Source organism: Elephas maximus, chromosome 17 (genome assembly GCF_024166365.1).
Source record: "Elephas maximus indicus isolate mEleMax1 chromosome 17, mEleMax1 primary haplotype, whole genome shotgun sequence".
Taxonomy (NCBI): domain Eukaryota; kingdom Metazoa; phylum Chordata; class Mammalia; order Proboscidea; family Elephantidae; genus Elephas; species Elephas maximus.
Genome location: NC_064835.1, coordinates 16,773,942 through 16,794,088, shown reverse-complemented (window position 1 = coordinate 16,794,088; position 20,147 = coordinate 16,773,942). Strand labels below are relative to the sequence as shown.

The 20,147-nt window shown below is 48.3% G+C and overlaps 1 protein-coding gene across 5 annotated transcripts in view; it reads right to left on the bottom strand.

The window, feature by feature from the left end:
• The window catches only part of GRAMD1B (GRAM domain containing 1B), a 296,128-nt gene that overhangs the window by 45,892 nt on the left and 230,089 nt on the right, over window positions 1-20,147 (bottom strand). For 4 of the 5 annotated variants that reach the window (XM_049857563.1, XM_049857566.1, XM_049857562.1 and 1 more), the window contains one exon: window positions 6,020-6,230. In XM_049857563.1, coding sequence (XP_049713520.1) covers window positions 6,020-6,230 — 211 coding nt within the window. Of the gene's footprint in view, window positions 1-6,019; window positions 6,231-15,478; window positions 16,391-20,147 lie in introns of those variants that run through there. The other variant, XM_049857565.1, reaches the window with a different exon arrangement.

The following is a 20,147-nucleotide window of genomic DNA, read 5'->3' as shown; positions in this document are numbered from 1 at the left end:
ACCCGAGCCTTCTGCTCCAAGTCAGCCCTCCCCAGTAGAAGGCAGGTGGGACACTTCAGTGGGAGGGGAAGAGGCTGCCTAAAAACTTCTCCAAGCTTGCTCTCAGTGAGCAAGCAGAGGAGCAAATTCCAACTTCTATCCCAACAACTGGCTGGCCTCCTAAGCGATAATGGTGGGACAGTGGTTGGGGGCTCTGCATGGGGAGGGAGGCTGAAGCAGATAATCTGTAAAGGTCCTGTCCAACTCTGTGGTGCCCTTATTCAATACCAGAGAAACCGGAGTCCACCCCAGCTCCAGAAGTCAGGCATTCTTCATTCTAGCTCTGGGCACAGGCAACTCATCTTCATTGTAACTAGAAGTTTCTTAGGGAAAGGGGAGAGATGGCTAAGACTGTGCCTTGTCTGTCTCCAATACCTATGGCTAGGAGTCCTTTACTGTACATTCCACTCAGAAGACAGACAGACAGACGCACACTTGCCTAGGATCCATCCCATGAGGTACAGCTCCAGTGGGTTTAGATTCGGGCTATGGCATTTCCATTTTTAAAAAGCTTGCCAAGTGTGTAATGAAGGTGGAGAATTACTGGGTGGATGGCAACTCTGCCTGCAAGTCAGCACCACAGGTCCATACCCAGACATGTGGCTCCTAAGGACAGTTAGCAAACTTATCCCCTCCACTGAGAAGCCCTGGTGGCATGGTGGTTAAAGCGCTTGGCTGCTAACTGACCTCACTGGCCAGAATACGGCACTGGGGCAGATGGCCAGGCAGGCTCACAATGCCTTCTGCAAGATGTTCTCCATGGCCATTTCCCAACAGAGGCTGCCACGGTGGCCTGTCGGAAGGTACACACTCTCATCACAGCCTCAGTGTCTCCTCCCATCTGGAAGTTCTTAGCAGGAAAAAGGCCATATCCCGATATTCAAAACCAACTTATTCATCACTGAGGGAGCTACAGCCACTTGAGGATCCCGAACCTGGAACTGCAAATCAGCCTCTACAGCTTCTCATCTAAGGCTTACCTGCCTCTGGAGGAGGCAGGATGGAGCACACAGGCCGCATGGACTTGGTTTGGTCTGCACTGTGGGCCTCTTACCTCACGGGCCCTCACACAGAAGCCCTGGCTCCATGCAAAACCGACGCCGCAGGGCAGGAGGCTCTGCTGCCGTTGATAGACTACCTCTCCCCACGGTGGAAAGGATGCGCTCCGGGCATCGCCAGCCTCGACTACCCCATGTTTTCCCTGAACTCTGTCATGTCGAAGCTGCTTCCCGGCTGAGGCAGCTCTCCGTCACGCAGTCCTCAGCCCCTTATCCCATGGGCCTGACCTCCACGTAAGCCTCAAGGAGGAGAAGGGCAGCAGGAACCTGGCCTATGTGGGGGAACTGAAATCCTTCATGAGCGCTCCTCAGAGGGCTCTCCCACTGCCCTCAGGCAAATGGAAGTCCATTTTCCTTGTTCACGTACTGGCACATGGACGCTTATCTCTTCAAATCTGTTTCAGACAAAGAGCTTCAGGGTGACAAAGAGTGAGCTTTAACCAGGGAACCCTGGTCCTGTCTCTAGCTGTGTGATATCTTTGTAGGTAGTATTTGGTCATTTGTCAAGGGGAATAAGAATGCGTGCTCAAAAGCGCTGAAAAGAAATGTGAAACATACTCTTTCAGAGCGAGGACTTTTGACTGGTCCCTCAGCTTGAGACTCTACCCCTAACCAGCTATCTCTGGGCAACTTCTTGGCCCCACCAGGAAAAACGGTCGCACCTCCCCGACCAACCCCATGTGCACCCTCTGAGAATGCTCACTAGGGGCAGGAGCCTCTGAACTCCAACCAGCCTCTTAGCACACTGCTTTCCTGGGACTGTGGCCCGTGGAGGGGCCTGGCAGGGAGAGCCCAGTCTCATGGTTGGCAGGGAAGTCAGGGGGTTGCTGGCTGCTGAGGGTGACAGGAGAGGCCTCCACTGGTGTGCAAGTGAAGCTGCCTGCCCTTGTAAGTTAGTGGCACGCCCTGACCTTGTGGAGAAAGCCAGAGGGAAGGAATGAGCAGAGCTAGGGAGTGGGGTGGTGGGTATTCTGATAGGTTATCAATGGATTTGGCTGAACAAGGAGGAGGGAGTCAGGAAAACTACCCAAAAGACAGAGCTACTGGGGGCAGGGAACTGAGCAGAGGACACGACTATTGCCTTTCCTAGATGAGGTTTGAAGAGCAAGCACCTAAAGGAATGCCAGGCCCCAGAAACAGACCCAAATTTTCTTGAGGTGGCTTCCTGCCCCCCCCCGCCCCCCCCTCCCCTGCAGGCTAAAACCATCTCCCCAGTGTAAGGCTCAAGGAGTCTGGGAGACGGGAGTGAGGGTGTGGAGGAGAGAGGGTGGGCCTGGAGCAGCTCTACATTTAGGAGTCAGAAAAGAGACAACTGCTTACTTTGATCAGGTTAAGCCTGTCATACTGGAAAGAAAATCACAAAAATTAGAATTGAAAAAAGGAAAAAAGTCAAACAAAGGGGAAGAGGGGTATCAGGGCCACAGAGCCAGAGGTGACGCCACGTACCCGCTGGGTTCACATCACTGGGACCCTGGAGGCACAAGCCCCATGTCAGGAGCTGATGGGAGTGGGAAAGCATATCCCAGACTCCCTCTAGTGGCCAAAAACCACCACTACAGAGCAGAAGCTGGGTGGTGGCAAAAACTGAACGTGTCCTGGGATTGGTGGAAACAAGGCTGGAAGTCTGGTGGTCCCCTCCTCTGAGCAGGGGTCAGGCTCAGCAGGAAAACTACAGATTCATCACCTAGTCCCACTCCCACATCTAACAAAGGAGGAACCTGAGGCCAAGAAAAGGGAAACTGACACTGTGCCTTGGGCCTGACTTGCAGGTTCTGCCAGGGAGAAGTGCAGGCATGTCCCTGTTCTCTGACAAATATACAGCACACCTCCTCTAAGGGATGGGCAGGAGACAGGGAGTGCATGGGCTCACTGAGAGGACAGCCCCTACCACTGACACATCTGGTCACCCTGACACCTTGTTCCATGCGTGGGGGGTGGTATCCCTGCCACACTAGCAGACCCTCCTCCTCGTGTCCCCTCACGGCTGCAGCTTTCTTCCCCTCACGCTCCACTCCAGCTCCTGACCTGCACAGACCCTAATTCCTCGACTGGTTCTCGTGCTGTTCTAAAGTCTGCGTGTCCTGCACGTTCATATCCCAGACCCACCACAGCTGCCACCAATCCCACCTGGGATAGCACCGTCCCCGCACCCAGGAAGTCGCTCCTGTGTTCCCTGTGTTTAGAGGATGGCAGTGTTGGCAGTGACTGATGAGAGAGTGGGGCCGAGATTTGTTCCCTGTCTACGCTTAGCTCCCAGCCCCTTTATAATCTTCATTTTTGCCTCTCCAACATCCCACTCAGAGTTCCTGCCCGGCTCAGTGCCACCTGCTCCCTGAAACACTCTCAGCTACCTCACTCAGAAATGATTTCTCCTGCCTGTGAATTCATGTAGCATCCCAAACTACCCATGTGGTGCTAAAAGATGGATTTGATTTGAAGTTCATCTGGGCACTTTCTTTCTCTGTCTCCCTTGGGGTAGGGGTTCCTGTCCCCTGAAGATCTGCCATTAAAGGTTTTTTAAAAAACTTCATTGCTGGATCTCACCTCCACCCGTCACCTGACCAAAAGAGGTAGTGACGAATGACCATAAATAAGTATCATTCTTCTCACTGAAAACTGATGGGGTACCTTGCTAGGCATAGGGGTAAGAGAGTAAGGAAGCTCAGAATTTTGCCTTAGGATGGAGAAGTATGCAAACACCCTTAGCAGAAGCAGAGAGGAAGAATCACAAGATCCCAGTCAGGCAGTATCTGCCTCCTAATCCCCACATCAGCCAAGCCAGAGTTTTGAAGGGCTCAAGAGGGGCTGGCAGTGGTCACCTCAAAACCCCTGTCCCAGACACGCCCATACCCCAGCCACCTGATCCCACAGAGAACCCTGCTGGCTTCCCCACTGCAGGCAGAGGGTTCAACCTCCCCTGTTGATAGCCCGACAGAGTCATCCCGAATCCTCAGAGCCAAGATGTACTTTTAGCCTGAAGGTCACAGACTGCAGGATCAACCCTACAGCCTCTTGTTCTTGCCTCAGGAAAGAGAACAGCTGTTCACCCTCCTCCTCCTCCCCTAAACACTCTCAGAGACTTGAGACTATTATTAAGTCATCCCTCAGCTTTCTCTTCTTCAGGCGACATTCCACCCCCTTTTCCCGTGGGCATCATTTCCTGAGTCCTTCCATTCTAAAATACCTATTGCTCACCCTCCACTCACTCCAAGTTCTCCTCTGCAATCATGGGGCCCCTGGCTGACTCTGGCTCTGCCTCCTGGATGTGGCCATATCTCTCCAGGGCCTGGCAGGCATGACTGTCAACAGTCATCAACCACTAGGTGCTGCCCCCATGCCCACTGGTAGAAATGATCCATGCTCTGATCACCATCCAAGATCCTAAGAATACTGTGGTCCCCTGGGCTGGGTGGTGGGTGGCTGCAGTAAGGGGGCACTCAAGCGGAGCCACTCTAAGAGAGTGAGGTCCTGAGGTCCCTGAGGTCCCTGCTATTGAACAAGTCACCTATTGGAACGCATGAGCCACCATCAGCTAGACCTTCCTGCCAATCCATAATTACTACTTCTGGGGACTCAGGACTGACCCACCAAGGGGAACATCAGGACCCGGGTATGATCCGACGGGGCCTTCCTTCTCACAAAAGAATTAAACTAATTCTGGCAGGACTCTGTTTCTAGAAAGCACCATGTAAGGAGGGAATTTAAAAAAAAAAAAAAAAGCCATAATCCTTAGCCAGAGGCAGTGTTGGGGAGCAGGCAAAGACATCCCAGGAGAGGAAGGGCAGGACAGGTCTGTTCTTCGACTTGGGGTGCGGTAGGAATGGTCCCTCAGGACTTCACACCAAGCGGCCAGTGGGGCAGTGGGGTCAGCCCTTCCGGGAAAGGGGCCAAGCAAGACATATGGGCCAGAACTGGGAGGGGGTGGAGGGGAAGGGTGCTGAGCACTACAGACAAGTTAACACTAGAGGGGGGTAATAAGACAGAGACAAAAGATGGCTTACTTTTGAGAGGCGCTTGTGAGACTAAGACCATGCATGCAAAGAAGGTATTTGGGAAAACGGTGGGGAAGAAGAGGAAGAACAAGAAATCAAAAGACAAATTCAGCTGGAAGGCAGCTCCCGTGCCTCCCAGGGTCCCCACACCCTTCCTGGGGCCTGTGAGTCCGGGAAAGAACAGAAGCTTCTTGAGGGAGCATCTAGGCAAAGACCTTTTTTGCTCCCTAGAGGACAGAGGGCAGGAGGAAATCTCTGAGGAACCGTAACTAGCCCAGGGCTTTCTCACCTCTCCCTGCCACTGGGGCTTATTTTATGGGTATCCTTTTTTTTAGGCCAAAGGCCCTGGTGCTGAGATGGCAATGGTGACATCCTAGAGAGGGGTAAAGAGGCCCTGCCCCTGTCCTCTCTGCCAGGTGAGTACCAAGTAAATTAGTACCAAAGTAAGGCAGGGTGATGGACAGGGAAGAGGCTAAAATGACATTCGGCAAAGTTCCCTGAGGATCCTCTTCCTGGCAGGATAATTATCCCAAGTAATGTTCCCTTCTATCCCAGCCCGAGGGGCCAAATTTAAAAAAGGCAGCGGGGATAAACAGGTGACCTCTTCTGACCCCCAGAGCAGCCCTCCTCCAGGCCTTCCTCCTCCTCCCCTGCTCCTAAGGAGTGGGAAGCTATTTCCAGAGGGCTCACTAGTGGAATCATTTCCTAGCCCGTGGGCCTCTCTGAGTGCTTAGGTGAGAAGACATTTAGCTAGGGTCTCCCCTGACTGCCCAGCCACCCCTCAGTACATAAAGACGGTCTCTGGGAAACTCAGGCTGTTCAGTTGTGTAAAGCCCTGGAGAAAGGTGTTTCCCACCTCACCGGCCCCAAGTACCAGCCTCTCTGCAGCAGCTAACAGGGGGGCAGGAGCTTCCATGGGGGCCACCTCACCTTGGAATTCTTGCCACTGCTTCGGCCGGACTGTGAGGAGCAGCTGCGCTGCACACCCTGCTCGGGTGTGGATGGGGACTTGTCGGAGGAGTGATCTGAGCCCTTCTCCACCATGGTGTCTCCGTCGGGGTTCTGGGGGGTTGGCGAGCGAGACCGCTTCCGGAGGATGGGGGAGCAGGCCGGCGTGCTGCGGTTTGAATTACTGGCAGTGCTGCAGGGGCAGATAGAGAGAGGGAATGAGGTGGAGAGGGGAAGTGGAAAGAGAGGCTGTTAGTGATTGGAGGCCTAGGACCGGGCCAAGGGAGCCAGCTCTGGGAGCCTGGGCAAGGGTGCTGGACAGAAACAGAGAAAAGGGCCCATCTATTTTCTATGAACTTCTCTGCACTGTAATACCGCTGCTGGCCAGGAGAGGGCGGTGGTGCCAACAGGAATACGAAAAGGGCAGTAGGGCAATTAGACATTTAGATGGTCATGCATCCGTATGTCTGTGCATTCATCTAAATACTGTTTCAGCCCCTATTATACGTCAGGGACTGTTATGGGCACACAGAATTTAGGAGCTAAAAGACTCATTAGTAATCATCCAATAGGATCAGCGCATTTTATAGGTGCTGCAAGGCCAAAGTGTCAACATTTTGTTTTGGACATTTTTTGTCCATAAAAATAACAATAATAAATTTACTTACCAAAGAATTCACATACATATTACCTTACTGGGTTCTTAAAGCATTCCACCAAGGCAGTAGTGACAAGTATAATCCCTATTTTAAAAATGAATACCAGTGCATGTCTTCAGACACGAGCTAAGTGTCCTCTGATCACAGGGGGCTTAGAAACAAAATGTGGGTCATCTGACTTGTAACTTCTGAGCCATATTAGTTCCTGCTCCCCCTGCCGGGGCAGAGATGAACACAGCAGAGATTGTCCCAGTGCAGATGCCTCTCCCGAAAAATTCATTTCTAACAGGCACCTGGAGCTTGCCACAGTACCAAATTAATTTGCATCAAGGCTTACAAGCTATATAAATCTTTACTAATTGATTTTTAGCTGGTGTTCTTAGAGGGGCAGAGAGAGAAGAAATGAAGACAAGGATAGACAGGAAAACTGAGTGTGGTTCAATTCTAATGGGTGTTTGAGAGAATGGAGAAAGGAAAAGAGAGGGAAAAAGGAGAAGGTTAAGAAGGAGAGAGGTGGGGCTATGAGAAAGGAATTATGAAACTGGAAAGCAAAAAGCACAAGGGTGGGGGAAAGAAAAGCCAAGTGTCCCGCCTATTCAGCAGTCAGAGAGTAAGGCCAGGCTTAAGGACCATTCCAGACCCAAGGCTTGTAAGGGCCCTAGGAAGCACTCTTGGGAAGCTTCACGCCTGCCTTCCCAGAGGGATGGGAGAGCAGGGGAGGGAATGCTGTCATTTGCATGAAGATCCAGCTGTAACCTCAGATATCCAATTGGGCCCATTTGCAAGGAAAACCATGTCCCTTTAGGCAAAACCTTCCACCTGCATGTGGGTATTCACAGCAGGGAGGAGGAGGACAAAGCACAAAATCAGAAATCAGCAGGACAAAGCACAAAATCCCAAATCAGCAAGTGTGGGGACAAGGAAGTGGGTGTGTGGGGGCAGGGGAGGGGTGGTTCTGTAAGTTTTGGAAGGAAACTTTTGAAGGGAAAAAAAAAAGGAGATCGGAGAAAGAGAAGAAAAATGTGACCAGAGGATGTATGGAGAAAAAATAAGTTGCCACTGAGTCAATTTCAACTCATGGCAAACTGTGTGTGCCAGAGTAGAACTGTGCTCCATAGAGTTTTCAGTGGCTGATTTTTCAGAGGTAGATTGCCAGGCCTTTCTTCCCAGGCACCTCTGGGCGGACTTGAACCACCAGCCTTTCAGTTAGCAGTCGAGTGTGTTAACCATCTGCAACACCCAGGGACTCCATGGAGAAAAGGCTCAATGTTTTGCTTCATCCTAAGACGGAATTTACATTTAGAATCTCATTTATAATACTACCAATAACTGTGATGTAGAGAAGCTTAAGATGTCTCTTTCAGAATGGGCCCTTTAATTTCTCACCCCATCCTCTACCATCCCTCATCCTCTCTAAGCTCATTTGTTACTATAAACCCCGGAGAAAGGAAATCCTGATCCTGTCTGTCCCTCAGGTGGAGGAGCTGAGTCCCAGGAGTGGTGGCAAGCAGGTCCCTCATACATGTCCTCTGAGAAAAGCCTCAGGAAGCACCTGGGGATCCAACTCAGGTGTCCACCTTTCGAGCTGCTTCCTTTCTCTTGGGCCAATTGCAGCCCAAGGCCAGGTATTCCAGGGTTTCAGCAGTCTGTTAGGTTTACTTTGCTGGGAGAGCAGCTCTGGCCCTAACCCCAACCAGGCTGCCCAAAAAAGTACAAGAGTGTGGGGACAAGTCAAGCACATGCCCTAACCCCAACCAGGCTGCCCAAAAAAGTACGAGAGTGCAGGGACAAGTCAAGCACATGTCCATCTCAGGCAAAACGAGCCCACAGTTGCCCCTTCGCTTTCAGATAAGGGACATCTTCACACCTCGTAATTCCAGACTGCGGAATGGAAAGGAGATCCCACTGGCTTTCTCCCAACCCTGAATCCATGGTGATAACTGACTGATAAGGAGAGATTCAGGCAAAAATTCTAACCTGGAGGAAACTCATTCCAACTATCCCAAACATCATGCATATCACACCAAATGATCAAAATGCCCAGGAGATTTCCTCATCTCCTGTGGTCTCACTCTAGCCCACCCTATATATGCCAGCCAAGGATCTATGACCTAAAATTCTGCCTTCAGCACCAAAACCAAACCCATTACCATCAAGTCGATCCCAACTCATAGCAACCCTGTAGGACAGAGTAGAACTGCCCCATACAGTTTCTAAGGAGAGCCTGGTGGATTTGAACTGCCACCCCTTTGGTTAGCAGCTGTAGGACTTAACCACTACACCACCAGGGTTTCCATGCCTTCTACACATCAGTCAATGAACTGATACTGCTATCTGCCACTTCAATCTCTTCTGCCTTTAAGGCAGTTGATCACCTTTGTTCTTGAAAATCTCTCCTCCTCTGGGCTGATGACACACACCTCTCTCTTCTAAGTCCTCTTCCCATCTCTGCCACTGGCTTCTCTCTTGCTATCTGGCCTGAAATTTGGCCCTTCCCCAAAGGTGAGTCCTTCACCTCCCTAGGTGACTTCACCTACATCTAAAAGCACAGGGCTCCCATGTCTGTTTCCAGCCCTGATCACACTCTCGAGCTTCAGCAACAATCTGCTTCCAAGCGGACATTTGCACAGATGAATCCCTCAGGCACATCTCAGATTCCAAACAGAGCTGAGTCCTCCCAAACCTCCTCCCACTACTGCCCCATTCTCAATGGCACTGTCATTTCCTCATCTCTCAGGCTGCAAACCAGTCTCTTTCATCTCACTCCACAAAAAAGTGAGTCACCGAAAACTCCTTAACTATCTTTCCTTTCCACCCCCATTACCCTAGTTCTCAATGCCTTCTGCCTAGACTCTTCTGATAGCCTCTTCTATATTCATTCACACTCTATAATTAAATGTCTAAACACAAACCTGAAATTATCTTTCTGTTTCCCATTGGCACCCAAAGTCCAAAATCCCCAGCATGGAATGCAAAGTTCCCTATGAGCACAGTTTGACACCTATCCATATGCCAATACTTTATCTCCCCTTATGCTCTCTTCAAGAGTTCCCATATTCTAGTCCTACACATCCTTCCTGGTTTTCTTAATACACATTCTCAGTCTCCTACCCCTAGACTTCTGTACAACTTACCTTTTCCCTCCATGTCTACCTATTGGAGTCCTGTTCATCCTTCCAGACCCATTCCACCTTCTCCAAACCTTGCTAGGCATCCACCGCTGAAGTGACTAGAACATTTAACACCTTCTGCCTGGTATACAAAGCTAAGACCTGAAAGCTCCCGGAGGCTCCCACCCTGGCACCTCCCACACTGCCCAGCACAGTGTGTGGTTTACAGCACGTGCTCAGTACATGCTGAACTGAATCCCATCCAGGGGAAGGTCTTCACACCCATGACTCCAGCAATCCCCGAGGGCACAAAAGCTCTCAATTTGGTATCTCCAACCTGTTAATATCAATAAAAATAGCTAACATTTCTTGAACGTGTATGAGCTCCTGGTACTGGGCTGGCATTTATTAAGCATTATCTTACTTATTCCTCCCAACCAACCTATCAAGGACTAATGGATATTACTGCTAATCTTTTTACAAATGACAAAATTTAATTCTTAACAGATTGAGTAACTTGCCCAAAGTCACACAGACAGGTAAGTGGCAGAATAAGATTCAAAACGCAGGCGTATCTGATTACAGAGCTTGTTGTCAGAACCAACCACTCAATAATGTTTGTTTGGGGGATGGGTGGATGGATGAATAGAAGGACTGGTGAATGGAACGATGATGGGTAGCTGGATGGATAGAAAGAAGGAAGGAATCACCTTTGTCCCTCCAGTCTCCAATCCATTCTCTACTTTGCTGTCAAAATAAACTTTCTAAAAAGTGAACTTGACATGTTTGACCACAGTTAAAGTCCTCTTATGGTTTCCTGCCCCTTAGAATATAATCTGAACTCCGAAATACGGCACATAAGGTCCTCAATTATCTCACTTTCAGCCACCTTGGAAAACCCCATCTGTGGCTACTTCTCCCGGCAAGCCTCTGCTTCCACTCACAAGGCCGATTTAGAGACCCTTGTGCCATGTCCTCTCGTTCTTCCGTGTCTTACTCTTCTCTCTCTCTGGAATGCCATTTCCTCCTTTAGTCACCCTACAGACAGCCAGGTCAACATTTACACTTCAAGACTAAGCCCCAGCACCTCTCTTATGCCCCCATGCTCCCCCTCTCCTCCAAACCTTCACTGTACAAGAAGAAATGTTTAGAGCTATACTCCTAACTCAGCAAAACCACACAAAGCTTGCTAGATTCCTAGAAATCTTTTAAAAGGCACCTCATTATCCCATAGACGGATGTCCAGCCAAACAAATAAAACCAATTCCTATGTATTCCAAAATATGTATCTTTCATTATTAGTCTGACAGAGGCTGGAGAAACCTCGAGAGTATGGCCCCCAGACACCCTTTTAGCTTGGTAGTGAAGTCACTCTTGAGGTTCACTCTGCCAAAGATTAGACAGGCCCATAAAACAAAACGAGACTAAAGGGGCACACCAGCCCAGGGACAAGGACGAGAAAGCAGGAAGGGACAGGAAAGCTGGTAATAGGGAACCCAAGGTGGAAAAGGGGAGACTATTGACACATGGTGGGATTCGCAACCAATGGTACAAAACAATATGTGTATTGTTTAATGAGAAACTAATTTGTTCTGTAAACCTTTATCTAAAGCACAACAATATCAAAAAGAAAAAAATGTATCTTTCAAACTCTATGGTGTGCCATTAACCTGATCCTGCTACACTATATTTCAAAATCTGGGGATTTTAAAGCTAAAAAAAGATCCTAGAGTTTCTGTAGGAAAGGAAGGGAAATGCGTATCGAGTGAGCTACTAGATTAAGACTCCTTTCAAGAGCTTAGGATTCGTATATCTGATTAGTACATCTAACTCTCAGCCTCAGAAAGGAGAAACCTGAGAAATAGGGAGGTTAAGTGCCTGGCCAAGGTGATACGACTTCATATCTAGCCCTTCAGTTCCACAAACGTTCACTGAGCACCTAGGCATTTGAGTTGATACTGGTGAATTAAGCAGGATCTTTGTGTCTGGGACATGTACAGTCAGGAAGAGCCAGACACGCATTCCTCTCATTTAATGGAAGCAGTGGGTGGTGTGACAGGAGTACGGAGAGAGTAAGGGCACCTAACCCAGACTCCAGGGATCAAAAAAGGCTTCCTTGGGGATAACGCCATTTGAGCTGGTTCTGAAAAATGTGTTGGAGTTAGCCAGGAGAGGGGTACAGGGGTCAGGGAGGACGCGGTAGTGGGAAAGAAGACAAAAGAGAATGAGCGCAAAGGTATGAAGGCATAAAACAGCATGGACTACACAGAGCTACAAGCAACTATGTGTTACTAGAGCATAACATGCTTCAGCAGATACTTCAGAGAGCCTTGAGTTATCAACTTTCTCCAAAAACTGGCCCACTGAGACCCCACCAGCCACCAGTAATCCACTGCAGGGGGCCCAGAGGCCATTTGCTCAATTTCCCAACATAGGCTATTTCACTCCTCTCTTGGTTTCTTGGTTACCTTGCTAATACACAACCAGTTGCCATCAAGTTGATTCTGACTCATGGTGACTTCATGTGTGTGACAGCAGAATTGTACTGTAGGGTTTTCAATGTCTTTTTTTCCCCCCCAGAAGTAGATCATCAGGTCTTTTCTCTGAGGTGCCTCTGGATGGACTCGAACCTCCACTCTTTTGGTTAGCAGGTAAGTGTGTTAAACTGTGCTAACTGTTTGCACCACCCAGGGACTCTCTGCTAATAAAGAGTGTTTCCGTAAGTCTCACCCCAAAACCTCAAGCGATAATTTGATTCTACTTCCTATAGCAGAAGCCCTTGAGAAATGGGGAACTATGGAAAGAGGACAAAGGCTCTTTGGCTTTCTGCAGTGACTCTCTTTGCAGCATCCCCATCTCCCCTTCGAGACAGGGTGGCTGCTGCAGCACTTTGCTTGGCTTTCTTTCCCCACCCTTACCCCCAGCGTGGCTCTGCTGGTACAGGCAGACCTTGTCAGCAAGCCAGCTCCCTGATCAGCCACCCTGCAGAACCCTGAACAGAACAGCTAGATGGTGTTCCAGTGTTCCTCATTCGTGTTATCTTGTCTGCCTGCAGAGAAATCATTTCCAGTCCAGGGATTGCAAACTATGTGCCCATTGCTTTGGAGCTCCATCTCCACCTGCTCAGATTTCAGCAGCTCCTTTCTGACTCTCTTGCCACAGTGTACCCCCTCCCCCTGGGCACCCCAGCCCTGGGTCATTCCCAGGCAGACTCTCACCCCACCTCCCCAACACCTGGACACTTCACATTCACTTCATTGTTTCTCCTGAGTCCAGCCCTACAGTGACCTGGAGGATCAAATGCCTGGCTGGAATGGGTGCAGTGTCAGGGTCACTGGTCGTTTTTTATACAGTCTGATACGTCCCAGGGCACTCCCACCTAATAGCAAGATCTTTGAATGAGAAATGAGAAAGCCAGTTTCAAACACAACGTTTCTTTGCTGGGGGTCTGCATAGGCAGTTTAGCATTCGGGTTAACTGCCCGTCTCCAGTGTCAGCAGGCCCAGGTTTGACTCCTAGCTCTGCCACTTAGCTGTCGTATGTTCCCAGCCTCTGAGTCTCCCTTTTCTCAATGGAAAAACAAAAGAAAATAATACTTAACTGATCTCCTGAATTAAAATGTTCAGGGGATGGTCTTAAGAATTCGCATGTTAAACAAGCACCACTACTCCTCCTCCCAAGAAACAAGCATATAGGAAATAAGAAGTAATGACATATCTGCCTCAGGTGGCAGAGACCAGCTTACAACTCCTTGAGGATCTGCCATTCAGTGTCTGCCAAGTTGGGTGGACTCGCTGGAATAGTAAAATCATTTGAGCTTGTCTTAGGCCTAGTCTGTCAATGCAGAAGAATCCTAAACTGAGCTGATGGAGGATGGGGTTGAGGGTGTAAGGTAAGGCTAAGACTCAGTACCTGATGGGACAAGGCCACCTTCTTTGAGCTGTAGAAGCCTGACAATTACCTTTAGAGCTCAAACCCACAGCCATAGGGTAAGCATCTCATTCCTCCCTAGTTTTAGTTGAGTTCTGGTTAAAGCTGATTCTGATATCTGGTAGTTTCTAACTCCTAACAGATGACTGTTCTGTTCTCCACCATGCTGATTTCCAAGTCTCATCAATAGTCTTCTTCAGTTCCTTAAACCCAAAAAAGCCAGTGCCGTCGAGTTGATTCCAACTCATAGCGACCCTATAGGACAGAGTAGAACTGCCACATAGACTTTCCAAGGAGCGCCGGGTGGATCTGAACTGCTCACCCTTTGGTTAGCAGCCCTGGCACTTAAAAAAACTTGCACCACTACAAATATCCACAAGAATGAGCCAGCTCCACTTTGAATGTTCCCATAGCACAAGCTCAGGTGTCTGAGAAAGGAAGGCTGCAGGTGTATTTGCATAACATTTGCATGGAATTTACATGCTGCCTGAAAATGCCTCCATTGGTAGCACCGCCCACCCCAACAAGTGCCGGATTCCAAGTTTATTGAGGCACCCTGAAGATGGTTACTTTTTCAATTCCTCTCTGTATTCTTGCTTATTTCTTAGCAGTGTCTTAGTTCCTCTGCACCCTCATAAAACCATAGCATGGTGAGTGAGAAGGGCAGACACCAACAGAACCTTGAAGAAGGGAAAGAAAGGCCCAAATCACAAGTCCCAGCAGGGCCTCAAATTTTCCTTAGACAACATAATGGAGCCACTTAGTACTAAGGTGAGAATCCTCCTGGAGTCCCTGGTCCCAGCCCCCTTTACCCATTGAAAATAAACCAAGAGATCACTGGTTCACAGGAAGAGCTGGAAGGGCCCATCCAGTCTAATCCTCTCACTGTTACAGGCAAGGAAATGGTCCAGAGGGATGACATGACTGTCCACCAAGGGGTTAACAAGCAGCTGGATGTCTCACCAAGGGGTTAACAAGTAGACCTAGGGTGCTGGTTTCATTTGCTTCTCCCCCCACCCCCCACCAATTTTTAGGATACTGGATGGTATGAGCGTTTGAAAGGATGAGAAACGCACTGATATTCTTAAGAGGAGTTCCCCATGACTGTCTGGAACCCCTCTTTTGTGTGCCTAGGGCAGTGGTGGAAACCCTGGTGGCGTAGCGGTTAAGTGCTATGGCTGCCAGCCAAAAAGTCAGCAGTTCAAATCCACCAGGCACTCCTTGGAAACTCTATGAGGCATTTCTGCTCTGTCCTATAGGGTCGCTAGGAGTCAGAATCAACTCGAAGGCAACAGCTTCTTTTTTTTTTTTTTTTAGGGCAGTGGTGCTTCAGTGGTTGAATTCTTGCCTTCCAAGAGGGAGGCCCAGGTTTGATTCCTGGCCAGTGCACCTCATGCACAGCCGCCACCCGTCTGTCAATGGAGGCTTGCATGTTGTTATAATGCTGAGCAGGTTTCAGCGCAACTTCTAGACTAAGAGGGACTAGGAAGAAAGGCTTGGCAATCTACTTCTGAAAACCCAACAATGAAAACCCTGTGGATCACAATGGTCCAATCCACAGCCAAGTGTGGCACAGGACCTAATAACATTTCACTCCACTGTGCACGGGGTTGACGAGTCGGGGACTGACTCAATGGCAGCTAACAACAACAATCACTTGGAGACAACTTAGTGCCACCGGGTCCGGTTTCCTCTCTAGAGGAGAAAGCCAACTGTGCCTTTTGCATCAAAACTGTCATTACCTGGTTGAAGAAGGAGGTGAGACAGCTTCTAGGAGAGATGTCTTTTAAAAAAAAAAAAATGGTGCAGGTTCTCTTCCCGATCTCATGCTAAAGTTGGATCCCAGCCTTGTCCGTGCGTGCCACACCTTGGACCGGATTTAGCAGCATGTTGCATTGCAGCAAGGGACAGGAAGGGAGAGGGCTCCAGGGATAATGCCTTTCTTTCCTATCGCAGGTCATACAAATGCCAACTGTGGATCCTGACACAGAAGGGGTCTCCCCTCAGTGCTGCAAGACCAAGATTTAGACAAAGATGAACACCTTGCTCCTTCTCCTCTGTGTGGGCCACGGTGTCCTGAACCTGCTGAAATTCCCTGGGGGCCTTCCAGGTTGGGCCTTTGGGTGACATATACAAGGTGTTCAGAGACAGGCTCAGGCTGAGATTAAGAGCCAAGAAGGTGGAATGAGACTGTTCCATTTGTAAGAACACTTACAAATGAACAGCTGGCAATTTCCCAGACTCCTAACTAGCCACTGGGAGTCCAGGTGGCACAGTGGTTAAGAGCTCGGCTGCTAACCAAAAGGTCAGCAGTTGGAATCTACTAGGTGCTCCTTAGAAACCCTATGCGGCAGTTCTACTCTGTCCTATAGGACTGCTACGAGTGGGAATCGACTCAACAGCAAAGGGTTTGGTTTTTTGAGCCACTGGTCATCCGTACATTCATTCACACTGTTCGCACTAGTCAAGCCCCTTTCTTTTTTTGCGCTCTCTCACCGTTCCCGTCTCTATATGTACATATTCTGTAGATAATTCAGGTCACTTCCTATGGCCAACAAGTTCCTGTTACTGACTCTTCCTTCCTTAACTAGTTCAAACGTCTATACAAAGTTTAAAAAAAAATTTGCTTTTAAATCTTACAAAGAGATTGAAAGGTGGTAGAGCCCATCCAAAATTTGCAATCAGTTGACTAATTTAACACATAGACTTATTCTTATTAGAGATCAACTTAAGTCTGGAACAATTTACTTATTGTGGGGGAAGGCAGTGATTTCAGTTGTTGAATTTATAAATTAACGTGAGGAGAAGGTCCACAGAGTCTTTGGCCAACCAAACTAAAGCAAAACTTCAATGATCTTTCTGGTGCTCTTAGTCCAGAGAGGTGATGGGTGAAGAGGGGGCTAGAGACTGGGCAATGTTTGCTTGCCTTTCCTACTCAAACCAAAGAGAAGAGATCCTTCATTACAGTGGCTACAGGCTCTGCCCAACCCACTCCCCCACCCCCTGGCTTCCTGCTGCTTCTGTTCAGCCCCAGAGTTTGGAATTCAATCCAGGAACAGGCATGACAAACACTATTTTTCATTTCCATGGAGACCAAGGCCTACAATAGAACCAGGACTCTATGCCTGAAATGCCAATATAGCCTGACCCACTTTTCCCCCCTTCCTACAAAAACAAAGTAAGTTTGTTTGGGTCCTACCAGAGCTGAGGCAGAAGCCAGGGCTCCTATTACCTCTATGGATATTTTGGAGAAGAACAAATTATGAAATCCTTTGGAAGCACACAGAATGATACAGAACCAGTGTCAGAAGTCAGACCTGAGTTGTTTTAGCAGAAGGGCTCACTGGCTGCACCAAATCCATCACACTTCCTTTTCCTAACCTTCTGTAAAGAAAAGTTCTTAACATCTAAGAGAAGCATTTAATGAACAGGTATACGACTCCTCCTGGACTCCAAACTTGGGAGACTGTTTCTCCAGCTTCATCTCGCACCACTCTTTCCCTCACTCTATTCCAGCCTTAAGGACCTTTGTGTTCCTTGAACATACCAAGTTAATCCCTGCCCCAGGATATGTGCACTTGGTCCCTCTGCTTGCAATTTCTTACTCTAGAGCTTTGAGTGGCTGGTTCCTTTATAGGCCAAATGTCACTTCCTCAGGGCAGTCTATCTTAAGTGACCACTCAATCTAAAGTGGCCTCCCTACTCCCAGACAATCATTACCACATCACTCATTTTTTTCCTTTCTGGCATTTAAAAGGAGCTGAAAGTATCTTGACTTTTGATATTGTTTAGTTGTTTGCCACCGGATTGAAAGCTCCACGGGACCTGGGGCCTTGTCCACTCTTGCCCATGGTGTCTGGTGCCTTTAGCACAGGTCTGATGTACATACTGGGATTGCAGGTATGTAGTGCAGGAATAAAGGAATGAGCTTTCTTTAAGGCCCTCCATTCCATTGTTGGGGTACACTGTTAGACAGTTCTTTCTTAAGCTGGCCCCAAATCTGACTTCTTCTAACGCCAGCCCATTGGTTCTTATTCTGACTTCCGGGTCCGTAAAAATAAAGTATTACGCCACTTCCAGACCCTGTGTTGGCCTGGTCACTTAGCCTAAATGTCAGGGGATAGGAGTTTAAATCCTGAGTTGTTTTGTGCCCTTAAGAAAAACTGCTTTATCTTTCTGTGTTTCATGTCTGATGAATGATTACGCCATACATTACTGGGATGAGAGACATAATTTTACAAAGAATAAACCTAATTAGAGAGTGCAGCCCCAAAGAAAAGGACTGTCTGTAATTGCTCACGGAGGGAAAGTGCTAGAAGTAGGCTATGAATTCCCAGTTAAGAAGCTGAATTCTGTTTCTAAATTCTGTCCTTTCTGCCTGAATATAGACTGTTGCTATTCACGTCTGCAGCTTGTCCCTACTTCCACAGGGCTGGGAAGATGATGACTTAAGATGAAGCAGGAGAGATGGCAATTAAACACAGGGACTTGCTGGTGTTGGATAACCTTCTTTTCCTGAGATTGTTCACAACAGAACAAACACTTAACATTTGGGGGCAGCCCTGCTGGGTTCGCAGGCAGGGTGTTGGCTGAGCTGAGCTAAAATCACAGACCGCAGTTTGGAAGGCACCTCAGTGGTCATGTAACCCAACCCACCACCAGATGCAGACACTTCCTCTGCAACGGTCCTGCCAACAGCCGCTCTTCCTCTGCTTGATACAACTCACCAGGTGGCCCCATACCTGTTCAGGGCAGCTCTAAGGGACTTCCAAGTGCCATTTTACTTACTTATCCATAACTCTCAGTGATCGTTACCTAGCCAGCTCTAACTTTAACAGCCTTTAGAAATTAATTTTGCCGAGTCCCTGTAATTCAACAAGCATGTACTGAACAACTACAATGTGCCTCCAACTTTGTAATACATAACCTAAGGGCCAAATAGAATGGTGACCATGTTGTGGTCCTCTGTATCCATACAACACTACACATGCTACCAGGTACACAGTAGGGACTCAATAAATACTTTTAAATTGACTCACTACCAATCTCAGTCAAATCTTAAGTACAAGACCACCCAAAGTATTCCAGGAGCCTCAACTCCCATAGGAACGGGACCTTGTGAAAGCAGAAAGGTGCTAAGCTATCCCAGGAAGCCCCTTCCTTGAAAGAGATTTCCAATCCATTGGGAGGCAACAAACCGCTGAACAAGGCCAAGGGGAGTTAAACTGAATAGAACTTCCAGCTTCTTCTAGGTTTGCTCCTCAAGGGCCCCTCCCCCATTACCAAAAAGACAAATACCCATCCATCCAACAAACATTTGATGAGGATTATAGGCTCATGAAATACATGGGATTGCCATGAGTCAGAATTGACACATGAGGTTGCCATGAGTCAGGATCAACTCGATAGCAACTGGTTTTCATTCCACTCCATGCCAGGTAATGTTCTAGGCATTAGGGACATCTTTGAGGGGCTTCCAATCAGGTGGGAGAAACAGACATGGGATTAATGAGCACCATGTGATAAAAGCTACTGGATTCAACCAAAACCTCTCCCCTCACCACCTGTCACAGGAGCCAGGAGGAGGGCACAATAGAATAGCAAGCCAGGAGTTGAGAATCCAGAACAGGAGGCTTTCCTGTCTCAGCCCCTTGCCTGTACATGATCTGGGGCAAACCATTTCTCTTTGAGTTTCAGCTTTTATGATGTGAGAAGTAAACTCTGCTTAACCCCCACAAAGATGTGAGAAGACATGGTAAACAGCATATAAAGGAAACTCTTAGAATTTCTGAGAGAAGTAGCATCTCTGAGACAGAAGGACTCAGATTTAAACTAGGCAAAGGATCCAGAAACAAGAGCCAGGCAGCTATGGAGCCACTTCAGCGTCAGCAGCTCTCCCACGGTCAGGGCTATAGCACCTGATGCACCAGAAGGTTACCGCAGGACTGTCACAAAGTTTCAAGGGGTGTGCAGGTGGCTGAGAAATAAGTAACAGGATTCAGTTTGCCCTTCCCTCATAGCACTCCTTCCCTAACCTCACTGTTAGAGCCTACATGAATGGCTAATCCTTCCCTGACTCCTATGGATTCAAACCCAGTTCTGACTTATTTTTCTGCTAGAGATCAAACTGAAAAAGGATGAAAATTAACCAATAGGTTAAAATCAGCCAATCTGCCAGCTTTAGTTAGATGCCTGTCACCCAAGATAGGTATTAATCTAATTTAAAACATATCCAGGGTACAAAATTCCAGGGCTTCCCTTTGAGGCCCTTCTCATTGTCTCCTGCTACCATCAGGAAGTTCTTCCTTATGATTAAAAAAAAACAAAAACAAAAAGTTATGTTGTACTTCATACCATTTTCTTTTATTCCATCTTCCCCAGACTTGAGGCCAGTTCATTGGCCATAACCCT